Genomic DNA, 16,681 nt, shown 5'->3' on the forward strand with positions numbered 1-16,681 from the left:
CAGAATTGACCTGCGCCTCCATGGACAGCTGTGAGTCCAAAATGACTCCCAGGCTGCGCACCTGGGCCTTCAGGGGCACAGTTACCCCATTCAGACCAGGGAGTCCCCCACACCCACCTGCACCCTGTCCCCCAAAAACAGTACTTCTGTCTTGTCAGGATTCAACCTCAATCTGTTAGCCACCATCCATCCTCCAACCGCCTCCAGACACTCACAGAGGACCTTCACCGCCTTCACTGGTTCTGATTTAAAAGAGAGGTAGAGCTGCGTATCATCTGCATATTGATGAACACCCAGCCCAAACCCCCAATGATCTCTCCCAGCAGCTTCATATAGATTATTAAAAAGCATGGGGGAGAGGACGGAACCCTGAGGCACCCCACAAGTGAGAGCCCAGGGGTCTCAACACTCATCCCCCAACACGACTTTCTGTATAACAGTGCCCCCAGCTCCCACTCCTCTAGACGGTCCAGAATGATGTTAAGGCCGCTGAGAGATCCAGCAGAACTAGGAAACAGCTCTCACCTTTGTCCCTAACCCGTCGGAGATCACCCCCCCCCCCTCAAAGAATTCTGGAATTATAGTTTACAGAGTTACAATTCCCCACCTCTCTTAACAAACCACAGTACCCGAAATTCTTTCAGGGGGGAAGGTGCTTCACATGTGCAATTTAAGTCATAGTGTGAGCAGACTCAGTCTGTGCACCATGGAGTGGAAAAATGAGAAACTACGGAAATGAAGGGACATGTTTTGCACACCGATACTGGCTACATCTGGCTCTAAAACTAATGAACCTGTCATAATCCGGATCCAGGTGCTTTCATAACCAATATCATTTCCCTCATTTATTTTTTTACTAGAAAAATCTTACAAACAGTAGCAACAATACAGTGAGCGTGAATGGTGTTTGATCCTGTTCAACCAATGCAAGATTATTATTACTGAGCACTTGAAAGCTGCCAACATTTCTTCCTGAATGGCCCATGATGGCCCATTAGGAGGGACACAATATCAGATGAGTAAAAGGTAAGGGTAAAGGACCCCTGACAGTTAAGTCCAGTCGCGAACCACTATGGGGTTGCAGTGCTCATCTTCCTTTACTGGCTGAGGCAGCAGACGTTTGTCCACAAACGGTTTTTCCAGGTCATGTGGCCAGCATGACTAAGCCACTTCCGATGAAACCAGAGCAGTGCACGGAAACGCTGTTTACCTTCCCGCCAGAGTGGTACCTATTTATCTACTTGCACTTTGACGTGATTTCGAACTGCTAGGTTGGCAGGAGCTGGGACCAAACAATGGGAGCTCACCCTGTTGTGGGGATTCGAACCGCCAACCCTCCGATTGACAAGCCCAAGGCTCAGTGGTTTAAACCACAGCACCACCCGCATCCCCCTATCAGATGAGTAGACCATAATAAATCCAGCTGCTGATAAAATGGTATTGAGAGACTTAAATAAAACAGCTCATTTTGATGGCAAAAACAGAAAGCATCTGATTATGAGGCTCCACTGGGTGGGTGAATTTTAAATGTGTATTTATTTAAATGTTTTCCTGAAACTGGAGTGAGGTTTCGCTGAGCTCATAGATGTGTTTCACGGAATGTGAATGGCTTTCAAGCTAGTGCTGGGCCATATTCTGTCCTCCAATTTCTGGAAATGTTATTCCTCTGTGAAAGAGCCTCCCATTTTTCTGTGTCATTCTCAGAGTACTTCAGAATTTTGGTGGGTGCAGTGCTTTGAGCACATCTTATCATTGGCCCATGTTTCTTTCCATTAACTGTGAACCACCTTGAGATCGTGTGATGAAGGGTGGTATATAAAGTTTAATGATGATTATGGTGATGTTTCTCCAGCGCTGCACAGGCTCCCTTGGCTGCCTGAACTTCGTGATGTGAAAAGTCCCATGGAAGGAAACTCAGAAGGCTTGTAGAGTGCGCCGGTGAAGTGATTTGTAGAATGAAAGTGTTGTAATAATAGAGTGCACACACATAAGTGCATAAACCACATATCCGCCCCCTTCTCCCCCAACAGGAAAACCCCCACCTCCTCTTCCTGTACTTTTCTTGCTTCTCGGCTAATCTCGTGAGTCTATGCGATCGGGGTGATTCCCCTCTCTCTATTTCTGTGTCTGTGTCACTATCTGAGCCTTGGTGCTGAATTCCTGCTCTCTGTGACTCTCCGTCTCTCTCTGTGTGTACAAAGGTTGAATTCCTTTGACTAACTGCTTCTCCCTCCTCCTGTGGGAATCCTCCTCCTCCTTCCTCTGGAGGGGCACCAGGCATGCTTTCTCAAGGAGATGCATTTGTGGGTGCAACGCTGTTCCTCCCTCCCTCCCATGCCACAATATTCACACATGCATCCCCCTCTGCCCCAGTTTCCTGAGGAAGGGTCTTCCAGACTCTCTGAGTGGTCAGGCTCCCTGGGCCCACCTGCGATCCTGCTTACATGTGGCCCACCCTTCGCAACAGCGTGGGCATCTGCAGAATGAAGCCCACTCCCCACCCCAGGGCCCAGCTCTTCCTTCTGTTTGGTCCCATCTGGAGACCCTGCTCATGGGGACGTTTCCTACCCCAGGGCCTTGCTCCCTAGGGAAGGTTCCCCACTGGGTTGGGCAGGAGGATGGATAGATGAGTCCAAAAATGAAGGCCTTTACTTCTCCTCCTGCTCCTCTAGGGATGACCAATCTGCTTCTGCTCAGCTCGGTTTTGCTGCTTGTCAGAAGGTCCAGTTCTCTGACATCCAGGGCCTGATGAGCTGCATCCAAGGGTTCTAAAGGAGCTTGCGGATGTAATCTCAGAGCCCTTGTCTATGATCTTTGAGAATTCTTGGAGAACAGGTGAGGTCCCTGCAGACCGGAGACAGGTAAATGTCCCCATATCAAAAGGGGGGGGGGAAGAGGACTGACGTAACTACCGACCGATGAGCTTGACATTGATACCAGGAAAGGTCCTAGAACAGATCACTGGTCAACAACAAATCTGTTGTCTGCATTTTTTCAGTTGATTTAGGACGAATCTGATGCGCTGAATCCAAAAATCACATTGGTTTTGCTCAATCAGGTCACGTTTTTGAGGTATGGCCACGTCGTTTTTTTACGTTTTTGTTCACATGTACGCTTGTGTGGAGCATTTTAGAAGAAGTTGGTGGGGGTAAAATGCCATGTCGAATAATTGTTTTGATTGGAAATGATTATTTTAATGACAAGAAGTATTCAGGTTCAATAGTTCTGGGTGATTATGTCGAAAAGGGATCAGTTTGAAGTCATAAAACCTCAAAATCTTCCATAAATTGGTGCGGCAAAGCATAAAGTTATTTTGGTATTAAACTTGGTGACCAGGATAAAGCTTGGGCGCCACACATGGTGTGCAAGGCATGCACCGAGACTCTACATGGGTGGACCAATGGCAAGAGGAGTCTGAACTTTGGAATTCCCATGGTTTGGAGGGAGCCGACAAACCATGTCACTGACTGCTACTTCTGTGCTGTTTATGTGACTGGGATCAACAGAAAGAACCGGAGCAGCCTCAAGTATCCTGATCTTCAATCAGCACGTCGTCCTGTAGCTCATTGTGATGGAATTCCAGTGCCTATCTTCGGAGAACTTCCTGACATTAGTGACGAAGATGCCTCCAGTGTTGAAGGACATGAAGAAGAAGTGGTTCTTGAAGATGATGCTCCACATCCATTTTCCTAAAAGGAGTTGAATGATCTAGTTCGCGACCTCAGCTTATCAAAGGACTCTGCCGAACTGTTGGCATCCAGATTGAAGGAAAAAAACCTCCTCTCTGACAGTGCTCGCATCAGCTTCTTGCGCAACAGGCATCAAGAGTACCTCCGTTTTTTCTCGGAAGAGAAAGACTTGGTGTACTGTGCAGATATTGCGCAGCTTCTGCTCAAGCTTGGAGTGCCACAGTACGAACCCAAAGATTGGAGACTGTTCATTGACAGCAGCAAGCGATCACTGAAATGTGTTCTGCTACACAACGGCAACCAGTTTGCCTCTATACCCCTGGCTCACTCGACTACACTGAAGGAGAACTATGAAGCGGTGAAGTATGTGCTGGAGAAAATTGCTTATGATCAGCATAAGTGGTTTATTTGTGTTGACCTGAAGATGGTGAACTTTTTGTTGGGACAACAGTCTGGCTTCACCAAGTACCCATGTTTTCTGTGCATGTGGGATAGTAGGGACCGTGCTCAGCATTACATGAAGAAGGACTGACCTGTGTGGGAGGAATTGGTGCCTTGCAAAGAAAGGAACGTCATCAACGACCCTCTGGTGGACAGAGACAGAATACTCTTCCCACCGCTGCACATCAAGCTCGGCTTAATCAAGCAGTTCACCAAGGCTCTGGACAAGGGTGGTGACTGCTTCACTTACTTGTGCCAGGCTTTTCCAGAATTGACCATGGAGAAGTTGAAAGCTGGCATCTTTGACGGTCCTCAGATCCGTCAGCTCATCAGAGATCCAGAGTTCGGAAACTCAATGAATGAAGTGGAACTGGAAGCGTGGAAGGCATTTGTTCTGGTAGTGAAGAACTTTCTGGGCAACAATAAGGCCAGAAACTACGCAGAACTTGTCAACAACTTGCTGACTGCTTTCAGAAACCTGGGCTGCAACATGAGCGTCAAGATGCACTACCTATTTTCACATCTGGACCGGTTTCCTGAGAACCTGGGTTCAATGAGTGACGAGCAGGGGGAGAGATTCCATCAGGACATGAAAGAGATGGAGACCAGGTATCAGGGTCGCTGGGATGCAGTCATGATGGCTGACTACTGTTGGGCTCTGAAGAGAGACCTCCCTGCCGCTGAGCATTCCAGGAGTTCCAAGAAACGGAAGTTCAAGCCCTGAAGTTTGAAAAATGGTGAAGCAACATGCAATTTACGTGTACTTACCTTTATCAATGTCCACCATTCGGTTTACGGTAATCAATGTTTCTATCAGGTAATCAATATATGTTGTTGGAAAAACATTTTTTTCTCTTAAAAACATATTTAGGATGATATGTGTTGACGATATGTGTTGATGATATGATATGTGTTGATGATATGTCAGCTGATAATGCCACAAAAATGTAATCGATTTTGTCACAAGATCTGATTTTTTTCAAATCAACATAACACAAAAACCTGACCTGATAGAGAGAAACAGATGCCATTTCCTGATTCAGCAGTGCAAAAATACCCTAAATCAGTTGTAGAAATCTAGACAACATTCAAAAAGTAAAAAATTGTTACCCAGTGATTCAACAGTCAGTCTGTGAGTACTTAGAAAAGGATGCTGTGGTTACTAAGACCCATTTTCACATCCCAGTTCTAATTAAACCCAAGCATCCAGCACCCACAGATCTCTAACCAGATTATAAAGAGTGGAACTTGGATGACCTGCATTAAAACTATTTACTACAGTGGCAGGAGACTGCCCATGTGACGGACCCTTTAAGTTTGAGTTTGTTCTGGAGTTAGACAGCAGCATCCCAAGAGCTATTCATACGTCATGTGAAACATCCCCAGGGACCTTCAGTGCTGATTTTTAAATGGATTCCTCCTGGCTTCTTGTTGGCTCTTCCAAACAGATCAGCTGTGTCTGACTTTGACATTGTTCCATTGTGCTTGGTGCTTTGATTTTGTGCCAGAAGATTGATTTTTGGTGTGAAGTTAGGAGCATCAGGATACAGGTAAGCAGGGAGTGCCAAGATGTTTCTGTGGTGCCTCCTTTACTGCTATTTAACATTCACACAGTAGCAACAACAAGCTCTGGAGCATTGTCTGTCCAGGTGGATGCGAGGTAAGAAGTTGAATTTCTTAGCCAAAAGAAGCATGGAAATCCTCTGATGCCGGGGGGCAGAAATGCTATTGTGTACCCGTGAGCAATGTATGTGTGCAGGTCAGTGGGAAAGGAAGGTCAGAATATATCAGTTAAGTTTCGCACTTCTAAATTAGTTGCCTCATTCCCCACTTTAAAACTGATTCTACTTTTGGGGATGCCCCAATGCCACCAACAACCATTTGTTTGGTAAGTTAAGCATGTGGGGTTTCTCAGACACACAGTGTTGTGTATCACAGTGTTGTGCATGAAAATCACTGGATCAAACAGCTAAGTTGTAGAGATCTGACACACACACATGCAGGTGAGAGGACCTGACAGCTGAGCTTTACTCTCTCTTGTCTCCTCAGGCTGCATCTCCCTGAGCATTTTTTTCACCAGCCAGGCTCACTGTCACTGTGAAAGTGAGACTGGAAGAAAACCGCTTGGGAGTTGGGAGCACAGATGGTGGGGTCCAGGGCGGGTCAGCGTTACCTCATCCACACAGCCTGTTAGTGTCTCCTTCCACACTTTATATGAGAACACGACCAGTAGGAGTACAAAAAGGCTATATGACGAGGGGGAATAAATATTTTTATATTGTTTTTAACAGCAGTTGGCAGTAGACCACAGGGGAAGGGCCACAGATCAGTGGGTTCCAGGTTCAATCCCAGGCTACCTCAGGTGCCAAAATAACTTGACATCTCCTTGGAAGCTGTGCACTCTGACGGAGAGAAGAGAGATTTGCTCTTCTACCTTGGACAGCCTTGTTCCCCGTGCCAGAGTGGAGACTAGAGGTGCGTTGACAGCCGAGGCAGGGAGGGACCTGGCTGCTTCCTCCCCTCTCTCTCTCCCTTCCCAGGGTTTCTCTATCTTTTACACAGCTTTCTTAGATCCCAACCTCTAGCCTTTCTTTTCTTTTGAACTCAACATTTTCTTCTCCACAGTCCCTGCCTCCGCATCTTCCAGTGTATTTATCTTCCTTCTGCAGAGCCATGTTGAATGAATGAATGAATTGATTTATTTCGGTCACTGATCAGAGTGCAACATGTACAACAACAGAGAGCATACAAAAATAAATAGATTAAAATTAAGCTCTATGAGTGAATACACAATAAAGAATTCAGATATAAAACAGCTAAAACATATGTTAAAACCTTAATTACTAATTTAAAATATATTAAGACATTGGGCCTTTAGAGTCATTCAAAGCTTGTCTCCTTAATTTTATAGCAGCAGCACAGAATTTAGCCACTTTTAAGGTAATCTCTGGTTCATTGTCCTCTATTAAGTATTTTAAGTAATAATAATCAGTTCTGCTTGGGGTTTACAGAGAGCCATGTTAGAAACTGAGATTTGAAAGCTAGAAGCTAAACAGCACCTTAAACCTTGGCTATGGCCCAACAATGGAATGTCTAGGCACACTTTTTTATAACAAGAATACAAAGCTGAAAATGAATCAACTGAAGCTAAAATATTATGTTCATTTTTCATATGGTTTAGTCCTTCCTCTGCCCACCCCCCTATTATTCTTAAGAGGGTCTCTTCTCCAGTCTTCAGAGAGTAGCTGGAAGGGGGGGAGGCAGAAAAAGCTCCTCCTTTCCTTCCACTCTGCAGTTTTAATCTGTAATCTTAGGCGCAGTACTGCACCCAGAGCTCAGAAACTGCTTGTGCTAATGAAATTCCCTGTCGCAAAATGTGCCTAGAACAATGGGAATTTCAAACACTGCTGTTAAAATACAGAGATTAGAGATTAGAATGTTGGACTAGGACTGGGGAGATCAAGGTTCAAATTTCAATTTAGCCATGAGGCTTAGTGAATGATCTTGAACTCATCTCTCAGTCTAACCTACCTCAAAGGGTTGGTGTGAAGGTCAAATCGAGGCTGAGGGGTTGAAAATCATGTACACTATCTTGAGGTCCTTGGAGGGAAGCTGAGATATAATTGTTGATAATAATAATAATAATAATAATAATAATAATAATAATAATAATAATTAATAATAATATCCACAGGTACCTCTTACCCTTCTTATTCATGTAACAACCTTCCCTGGAAGCAGGAACTATTCTCAGCCAAGTACAAAATCCCAGAACCTAAATCCATATTAGAAACATGAGCTCTGGAATATATGAAATATAATATGCAGAATGGCTTCTGTTAGAACTGCACAGAGTGGCTGGGCAGGGGATGAATAATAAAATCATTATTATTACAGCCACACTGCTACTATTCTGCCTAGTGCATTGTTTCATATTTAATATGGTTTTAAATTGTTGTTATATGTTTTAAGCTACTGAGAGAAGATAGTAGCATATAACAGCAGCATATACATTCATTATATATATAAATCTATAGAAAATATTTTACTGTACTTTTCCGTCTATAAGTCTAGGTTTTTTATTTAAAAATTAGGTTAAAAATTGGGGCTCATCTTATACACTGGGCAATCTCCCCCCCATTTTCTTAATTTGGAGTTGCCCAAAATAGGGGGCGTCTTATAGATGGGATCGTGTTATACATGGAAAAATACAGCATTTGATGCTTGGCTGTTCATATTTGACAGTTGATAAGTAACAATACTTAGTATCTGGGATTATTTGACTGTTGCCATGCAGAATAATAAGAATACAGTGGTACCTCAGGTTACATACGCTTCAGGTTACATACGCTTCAGGTTACATGCTCCGCTAACCCAGAATAGTGCTTCAGGTTAAGAACTTTGCTTCAGGATGAGAACAGAAATCGTGCTCCGGTGGCACGGCAGCAGCGGGAGGCCCCATTAGCTAAAGTGGTGCTTCAGGTTAAGAACAGTTTCAGCTTAAGTGCAGACCTCCGGAACGAATTAAGTACTTCACCCGAGGTACCACTGTATAATAAATGCACTTACAGTTTATTGCATTTGAAATGACTAATATCCAAATCCCAATATTTGGAGATACAGGCTTTCTTCAGGGGGATATTAATAGTAGATGTTCAGCTAAGCAATTGTTCTCCAGCCTCCACTGCAGATTTAGAGGGGATGCTGGCAATGCACAGAGGAGAAAGAGGAAGGGGCAGTTCCATTTCTGCAAAAGGAAGTCATGTATGGATATCACCCTAAAGCCTTTCATAGAATCATAGAATCATAGAGTTGGAAGAGACCACAAGGGCCATCGAGTCCAACCCCCTGCCAAGCAGGAAACACTATCAGAGCACTCCTGACATATGGTTGTCAAGCCTCTGCTTAAAGACCTCCAAAGAAGGAGACTCCACCACACTCCTTGGCAGCAAATTCCACTGTCGAACAGCTCTTACTGTCAGGAAGTTCTTCCTAATGTTTAGGTGGAATCTTCTTTCTTGTAGTTTGGATCCATTGCTCCGTGTCCGCTTCTCTGGAGCAGCAGAAAACAACCTTTCTCCCTCCTCTATGTGACATCCTTTTATATATTTGAACATGGCTATCATATCACCCCTTAACCTCCTCTTCTCCAGACTAAACATGCCCAGCTCCCTTAGCTGTTCCTCATAAGGCATCGTTTCCAGGCCTTTTTTGACCATTTTGGTTGCCCTCCTCTGGACACGTTCCAGTGTGTCAGTGTCCTTCTTGAACTGTGGTGCCCAGAACTGGACACAGTACTCCAGGTGAGGTCTGACCAGAGCAGAATACAGTGGCACTATTACTTCCCTTGATCTAGATGCTATACTCCTATCATTGTCCTCCTGCACTGATAATTGTTACACAACAGTATTCAGTGATGTACTATGTTTTCACAGCTAGCGCAATGGTACCTAGTATCTGACAGCATCTGTGAGCTGATAGTTTTTAAGCTCAAACAACACTACAGCACTTTAGAAAGCATTAAAATTTCAGCGGTTGTGATCAGCTTTCAAATTCAAAATCCAAACCTTGAAATTTTCTATGTCAACTAATTCAGCATTTTCTTCCACTTCTAGATGGCCTTGCCTTGTGGTCATAGGTTATGTTATGATGAGAAGTGGAATCTGGCCCATTAGGGCAAATAAGTCACTGCCCTGCGAGCCTCAGCCTACCCCCAGACAACCCCCGTTTCCACCTACTACCAGTCCAGGGGTGGCCCTGATGGTCAGCTTCCTTCTTCTCAATCTCAGTTTTGCCCTTGAAAAACTTCGCAGAGAGGAAGGTGGATTCATTGGCTCTTGATCCACCTGTTGGCCTCTCTGCTTTCCTCTCTCTTCATCAGTCTCAATGGGTATCAGCCACCACTGGTTTTGAGATCTTCTTGTTCATTCTGACTTGATGATTGGTTCTCTCTGCAGATCCCATGGACTGTGAGAATGGCACAGATGTTGCTGAGTTTGTCCTTCTGGGTTTTTCCTCCCAGCCTGAAGAGCAGCCCTTCTACTTCCTACTCTTTCTGCTGATGTATGGGGCAGGGCTTCTGGGCAACGTCATGATGATCATTCTCATCTCTCTGGATGCCCGACTCCAGACTCCCATGTACTTCCTGCTGCGTAGCCTCTCCATGGTGGACATGGGCTTCATCTCAGTCACAGTGCCCCAGATGCTGGCTCACATCATCTCCACGTCCAAGACTATCCCTTTCTACTCCTGTATGGCTCAGTTCTTCTTCTTCTATGTTTTTGGTGTGACTGACCTTCTAATGGTGAGTGTCATGGCTCTGGATCGCTATGTTGCAATTTGCAATCCACTGCACTACACTACGGTAATGAACCAGAAGGTCTGTGGACACTTGGTAGCCGGCTGCTGGATTATTTCTACCCTCCACTCCATGCTCCATGCTGGCCTCCTCCTGCGTCTCAGTTACCGTGGAGACAACCACTTGGCCCACTTCTTCTGTGACCACGACCCTTTGCTGCAGCTGTCCTGCTCAGACACCAGCATCAATGAAACAGCCATCTTCTTTGAAGGTGGACTTATCATCCTTGGACCCTTTGTCTTCATTATCCTCACTTATGTCCGCATTGTGGTGGCTGTCATGAGGTTGTCTTCCTCGGGGAGGCGCAAAGCTTTCTCCACCTGTGGCTCCCATCTCACTATGGTGGTGCTCCTCTATGGGGCCATCATTGGTGTCTACTTCCAACCTGCCTCCAGTTACTCAGCTCAAAGAGGAGCAGTCTTTGCTATCATGTACACTGTAATCACCCCAATGTCCAACCCTTACGTCTACAGCCTAAGGAATAAAGATGTGAAAGGGGCCCTTAGACACCTCCTGGGAAAGAGAGTCTTTTCTCAACAGCAACCGTGAGAGTTAACATGTTCCTTCCATTCCCACTGTGTCCACTACTATGGAGGTGGGAAAGTGGATCCCCCCACCCGCTACAGATTATGCAGTCATATGACATTCTGTCACCACCAGTCTGTAGGCCCTTTTGAAAGTGCACTGTCCCTATCGCAGCTGATCCTAGTGGAACTCACTGTCAAGACCAGTCAACTGATGGGTGCTGACAGCGAGCCCCACTTGCAAATGAACAGGTGGGAGCTCACTTTATGACCCCATTTTTTCCTTTGGAGCTGCATCCTTACCTGCCCCATCATGTATGACATCATACATGACTTCAGCTGTGGTACAGGTGGGCATGGTTTGAGGGGAAATGGCTTTGTGCGCCGTGTTGGAACCTGTCCTCAGCCTAAATGCACTATGAATAGGGATGTTGGAAAACTCCAACAAAAACAGAAACAGGAGCAGAAATTCCTGGTGTTTCCCTATTCTTCTCCTGTCTGGAATGGAAATCAGTGCAGCAAATTCAGTAGGTATTTGCTATTGTTGTTGCTTTCAGTCCTCAGATAATAGATAACTGGTGATGTTGCGTGTCCCCCCCCCCCATTTGCATTTCATTTCATTTGCATTTAAATGAATGGAATGGTATAATGTGATGACAACAATACATACACATTTTACATAACGAATTGTGCAAATTATGTAAGCTTCATAATTTGGCTCGCTGTCCATTGTGACAAAATTATATGTTTTGTAATTTCAGCACAGCAGACAGCAAGAGAAATGCTGAGAGGGTGGAATGGAAAATGTTGCCTTCCTTAACCATAAGATACTGCATCTGATTCCGAAGTAGATAGCTTAAAGAAGTAAGCTATTGCCTTTCCCCTTGGGTTAGATAACCTTGAAATAGTCCAATGGAGTACTGTATTTACTTCAGAGGAAGGGGAATTTACTAACCTCAGGATTCCTCTGGCATTTTGCCCAAGCTGGAAACCTTCAGTTTCACCCCAAACTGTTGCCTTAGATGAAAGAGCAGCTCTTTGCTTCCCAAATGAAAAGGATGGCGATGGTAAAATTACTCCTCATTACTTGGTGCACTGGCGCTCCATGGTGTTGTGATTTGGGTACTGTGGTAGTTTGCCACAGGGGTCATCTGTATTCAACTCACCATGAAATGAAGGCAGCTGTGTATCTGGGCACATCAACACCACCCCTTTCAATCACATAAGTCAATGGTTTTCAACAAGCCATGCAATGAACTTCCACTAGATCAGTGGTTTTCAGCCAGTGTGCTGTGGCACCCTGGGGTGCCTTGAATGATGGTCAGGGGTGCCGTGGGGAACACTGGCCTCTGTCCCTCTTTCCTTCCCTCCCTCCTCTGATGCCCTCTCTTGTCTCTGCCTCCCAAAAGCTTGCACAGCTGTTTGTTGCAGCAGCCCTGGCTACAAGCAAATGGTGCCTCTCAGTCTGGCCTCAAAGTAAGTAAGCGGGCAGGCAGGCAGGCGAGGTTAGGCCAGCCAGCCAGCCAGTCTGCCAGCCCTTGCTATTGGGAATAGACAGACAAGTCCCAAGCCCCTATGGGGCAGTGTGAGGAGACATCTCTCTTTGGGGCAGGATGGGCAGCTCAGAGACCATAGGCAGCAGCTGCAACTGCCCGGAGGACTCTCAAGGAGAGGCGGCTGAGGGAACACTCCACATGGGAGGGTGTTCAAAAAGTGTTGAGGGGCTGCTGCCTCTGTAGGCAAGGGGTGACATAACTGGGCTCCTGAGCCCCACAGGTGTGCCACAGAAAGAGTGTTGTTGGTCAAGGGAGCCATGGGCTCAAAAAGGTCGAAAACCTCTGACATAGGTGGTTGAAGTAACAACTGGTAATATGATGCTTTTTCTCTCTTTGAAAATCATTTCACCTCTATCTGTCTTTCTTTACTGTTTCCCCAATAACCCACTCTAGTCAGATTCCATATTGTGGCCCTTCAGGTGTGGTTGGGATGGAGCGAACTAAAGTCCAGCAGCATCTGGAGGGCCACAGGGCCTCCAGCCCTAGGTGAAGCCAATGATTTCTCTTCCACTTGGCCATTGTTTCTTGCTTCCCCTTTCGGAAAAGGGGCCCCAAGACTCATGGAGAAGACTCATGGGTGGAAGGATCTGTCAGTTGGGGTTCTCTCCATTTCTCATTTTTCCAGTCTTGAATTCAGTTCTCCACAATGTTCTGCGACAATGTGTGACATTTTAAAAAGAGTCTTAATGAAGATTTGTCAGCATTTTTGTGTGTTCTTTTTTTAAGAAAGCACATTTTCACATGCAGTTTTGAACAAGTCATACATTTTTGCAAACCACTTCTCCTAATATAATACTTTAATGTTATTTCTTTAAATATCTTTTTTTAATACTTTCCACTAATATATGCATTTTTGTAAATGCTGTTTTGTTGGAGAATTACATTGCAAAAGTCAGATAAGCAGAAATTTCAAAAGATGGCCATGTATTGGTTCTCATACTGTTTCAGAAATTTTGGATTTGAAGTCCCTGAATTTCTCTCTCATCCCTAATGGTGACAAATTGTACAACTAGATGGTAGGAGTTCAGTGTATAAGATCTCTCACAGTTGTTGTTTTCTTAAAAAAAATGGATAGCAGTTGTGGGATGGGGGGGGGCTCCAAATTGGAACAGGATCATCTCTCTCTATACTCTATATACCATTTTCCAGGGAAAGAATCCTTTTTCTCTGAGGAATTTCCCTGAGAACAAACACTGAGAGTCATCCACTGTTGCATCCAGCTTGGTTCTGGGGCCAGATATCCAAATGCATGATCTCATAATTATAATATGAAAAGCTACATAATAGTCAATTTGCTACTGTCTACTATGGTAGTCTCTAAATCTGCTTGAAACTCTTTGCTCTCCCTTTCCCCTCTTGACAACTCCTTTTTCATCTGGCAAATGTATCTACATCTGTATTGTTCGTAATATATCTAGCATTTTTCTTTAAGCTTTCTTTTCACATTACTTGTTCCTTTTGTGACCTGGTTATGATCCCAGAGGTGTTTGTATGGTGCCTGAGGCAACATCAGGTGCCTTGGAGATAAATAAATGTATAGGATAATAAATATCAACATGAATTGTTTCCCCCTTTTATAGGGCCCTTCCAGATGTTTTTTGAATTGAGCATTCATGATGATTTGTGATCATGGTGGTAACTGGTTGCACTTGCAGGTGTTCAGGGACAGACAAGCTACTGTGTTTTCAGTTGGTGCAGGTCCTTAACTTCCTGCTGAAACATTTTTTTGTTTATGCATACATATTCAATGGTGTAATGTTGAGAGATCTCAAATATTTATTGTAAATGTTGTCGTGTATGAAAAAGATGGCTGTAAATCAATTGAAAAACCAATAAATATGTTCAAAAACAAAACAAAACAGCTGGAGTTTGCCCAACAAATGATTTCCAGAGAATGCATTGTGTTTGGTAAGTGGGACCTGCATATCCTATTGTGTCAACGGCATTCTGCAGAATATGCCCACTAAAAGCCACCAGTATGAAGGACCCCAGATCTCATTATGGATCACCTTTCTGTGTGTGTCTCTTATGCTTATTTAAAATATGGGAGCTCACACATAAACAACCCCTTCATTAAGGACCACCTGTAGCTCCAAATGTGAAATTGCTGCTTTTTGAAGATGGACTAGATCTGCTCCTTCACCCCCTTGTTTTTGTATGTCTTTGATGTGCCCGTCTAGCCCAGGGCAAAAGAAAATAGGAAAACCTAGGCAATATTGAGGTAACATTTTCATTTTATTGTGGCTCCTACATATATTTCCCACCTCAGACAGGCAGGTAACAATATTCAGTGCAGGGAGGGGCAGCTTCCAATAAAGGTCTAGAAGACTATATACTTTGCTTCGCTGCATGTTTTGTGATTTTAGATCTCTGCTGGGGCTCTCTCACCAAAGAGTACTTGCCCCAAACCTGGATCTTGACATCCAGGGAATTCTCCTTTTTATTATACAGTATTTTATTCTTTAACAAAATACCATATATTTCCCTCCCAGCTCCCTGCTTTTTATGCTCCAGCCAGCTCCTCCTCCTCCAGGTCTTTAGCTTGCTCTCAACCGCTTGTGCCGGGTTCCCCCCACTTTGGGGGCTAGGCGGCGTGTGTGAAATATTGAGGGGTGCCTGGGTCCCCTTGAATTTTTGAGGGTGTTCAGCCCCCTGGCCCCCAGATGGTGCCCTTGCTCTGAACCACCCAACCATACTCCCATATCCAACTTTTTTCCTGGTCACTCAAACCACAGTCAAAAAGGAATGATTGGAAAGTGACCCTGTGGTAGACTCCATGACAACATGGCTACCTTTGGCACACTGACAAGCATTTATCTAACAATTTTCCTGTGTAAAATGGCTATTGGAATCCGGAGGGAAATTCACCTTTTAACATCATGTAAATGTGGTTGTAAACCGTGGAGACTGTTCCATGAATCCCAGAAAACTCAGTTACAATGGATGGCGTGGTTCAAACATTGGTGTTGTTCAGCAAGGTGTCTTGGAAGAAAGGCACTCAGTGTGTTCCCACCTTCCTGCATAGAGTTTTGCGAAATGCTCCTTTGACATCGTCATTCCTCAGGCTGTATATGAAAGGGTTGAGCATAGGTATGACAATGGTATACATGATGGTGGCAACCCTTCCCTTTTCTGCTGAGTAGCGAGCAGTGGGCTGGAAATAGACCCCAATTACTGTGCCGTAAAAGAGGGTGACCACCAGCAGGTGAGCCCCACAGGTAGAGAATGCCTTGCGCCACCCAGAACCTGCAGGCAGCCTCAGGACTGTGACCAGGATAAGGGCATAGGAGATCACAATGAAGACAAAGGGGCTCAGCACCACTAAGGCCCCCTCAGTGAAGATCAACATCTCAATTAAGCTGGTATCAGTGCAGGACAGAGCCAGCACAGGCTGGTGATCACAGAAGAAGTGGGGAATCTCATGGGAAGCGCAGAATGAGAGGCGGGACATCAGGATTATGTGCAACAAAGAATGGAGGTGGGAGACAATCCAGGAGCCGGCCACAAACCCCACACACAGGCTTTGACTCATCATGATGGTGTACTGCAGGGGGTTACGGATGGCCACATAGCGATCATAAGCCATGGAGGCCAGAAGAAAGCTGTCGGTGACCCCAAAGGCAAAGAAGAAATACATTTGAGTCAGGCAGGCAGCATAAGAGATGCTCTTGGCTTCTGACACCAGGTTGACTAACATCTTGGGCACGGTGACGGAGGTGAAACAGGCATCCACCAGGGAAAGGTGCCCCACAAAGAAGTACATGGGGGTGTGCAGATGAGCATCACAAAGGATCAACAGGATGATCAGGAGGTTCCCTAGGATGCCCACTATATACATCACCAGGAAGATGGCAAAGAGGAACTTCTGCTGTCCTGGTTGGGAGGACAGACCGATGAGAATGAAGTCAGAGTGAGTGGAATGGTTTGCACTGGCCATGTCTCTGAGGAGCCTGAAAGGGAACTAGATTAAAATTCATGAAGTCTCTGCAAGCAGTTCACCCAGCGCATATTTAAAGCCTTATTAGGCACATTCTCTACAAAAAGGGTTTCCTATGCCATGCATACTTTTGAAAGCATGAAAAACAAATCTGGTGAAAGAGGCAGGTGAGCAGG

General features: G+C 45.0%; 4 protein-coding genes across 6 annotated transcripts in view; 2 read left to right on the forward strand and 2 right to left on the reverse strand.

Annotated features, from left to right (window-relative positions):
* Window positions 1–16,681, forward strand: part of LOC310752256 (intercellular adhesion molecule 2-like) — a 99,605-nt gene that overhangs the window by 60,686 nt on the left and 22,238 nt on the right. The gene's annotated exons all lie outside the window — the stretch shown is intronic.
* Window positions 1–16,681, reverse strand: part of SHFL (shiftless antiviral inhibitor of ribosomal frameshifting) — a 181,094-nt gene that overhangs the window by 53,818 nt on the left and 110,595 nt on the right. The gene's annotated exons all lie outside the window — the stretch shown is intronic.
* Window positions 866–11,667, forward strand: LOC310752262 (olfactory receptor 1B1-like). Of its 3 annotated transcripts, none has more exons than XM_083592281.1 (2): window positions 866–1,026; window positions 10,088–11,667. In XM_083592281.1, exon 2 carries the CDS (start codon window positions 10,093–10,095, stop codon window positions 11,035–11,037), a length of 945 nt encoding a protein of 314 aa, XP_083448407.1. In that variant the 5' UTR covers window positions 866–1,026; window positions 10,088–10,092; the 3' UTR covers window positions 11,038–11,667. The 3 variants fall into 3 exon arrangements, with proteins under 3 accessions (XP_083448407.1, XP_083448408.1, XP_083448409.1); XM_083592282.1 differs by lacking the exon at window positions 866–1,026 and adding an exon at window positions 5,592–5,680; XM_083592283.1 differs by lacking the exon at window positions 866–1,026 and adding an exon at window positions 9,710–9,893.
* Window positions 15,567–16,505, reverse strand: LOC310752336 (olfactory receptor 1K1-like; the record flags this gene model as incomplete). The annotated part of the gene is made up of 1 exon (XM_083592449.1): window positions 15,567–16,505. One exon carries the CDS (start codon window positions 16,503–16,505, stop codon window positions 15,567–15,569), a length of 939 nt encoding a protein of 312 aa, XP_083448575.1.

This window comes from Podarcis filfolensis, assembly GCF_964270895.1.
Source record: "Podarcis filfolensis genome assembly, chromosome: 17".
NCBI lineage: Eukaryota > Metazoa > Chordata > Lepidosauria > Squamata > Lacertidae > Podarcis > Podarcis filfolensis.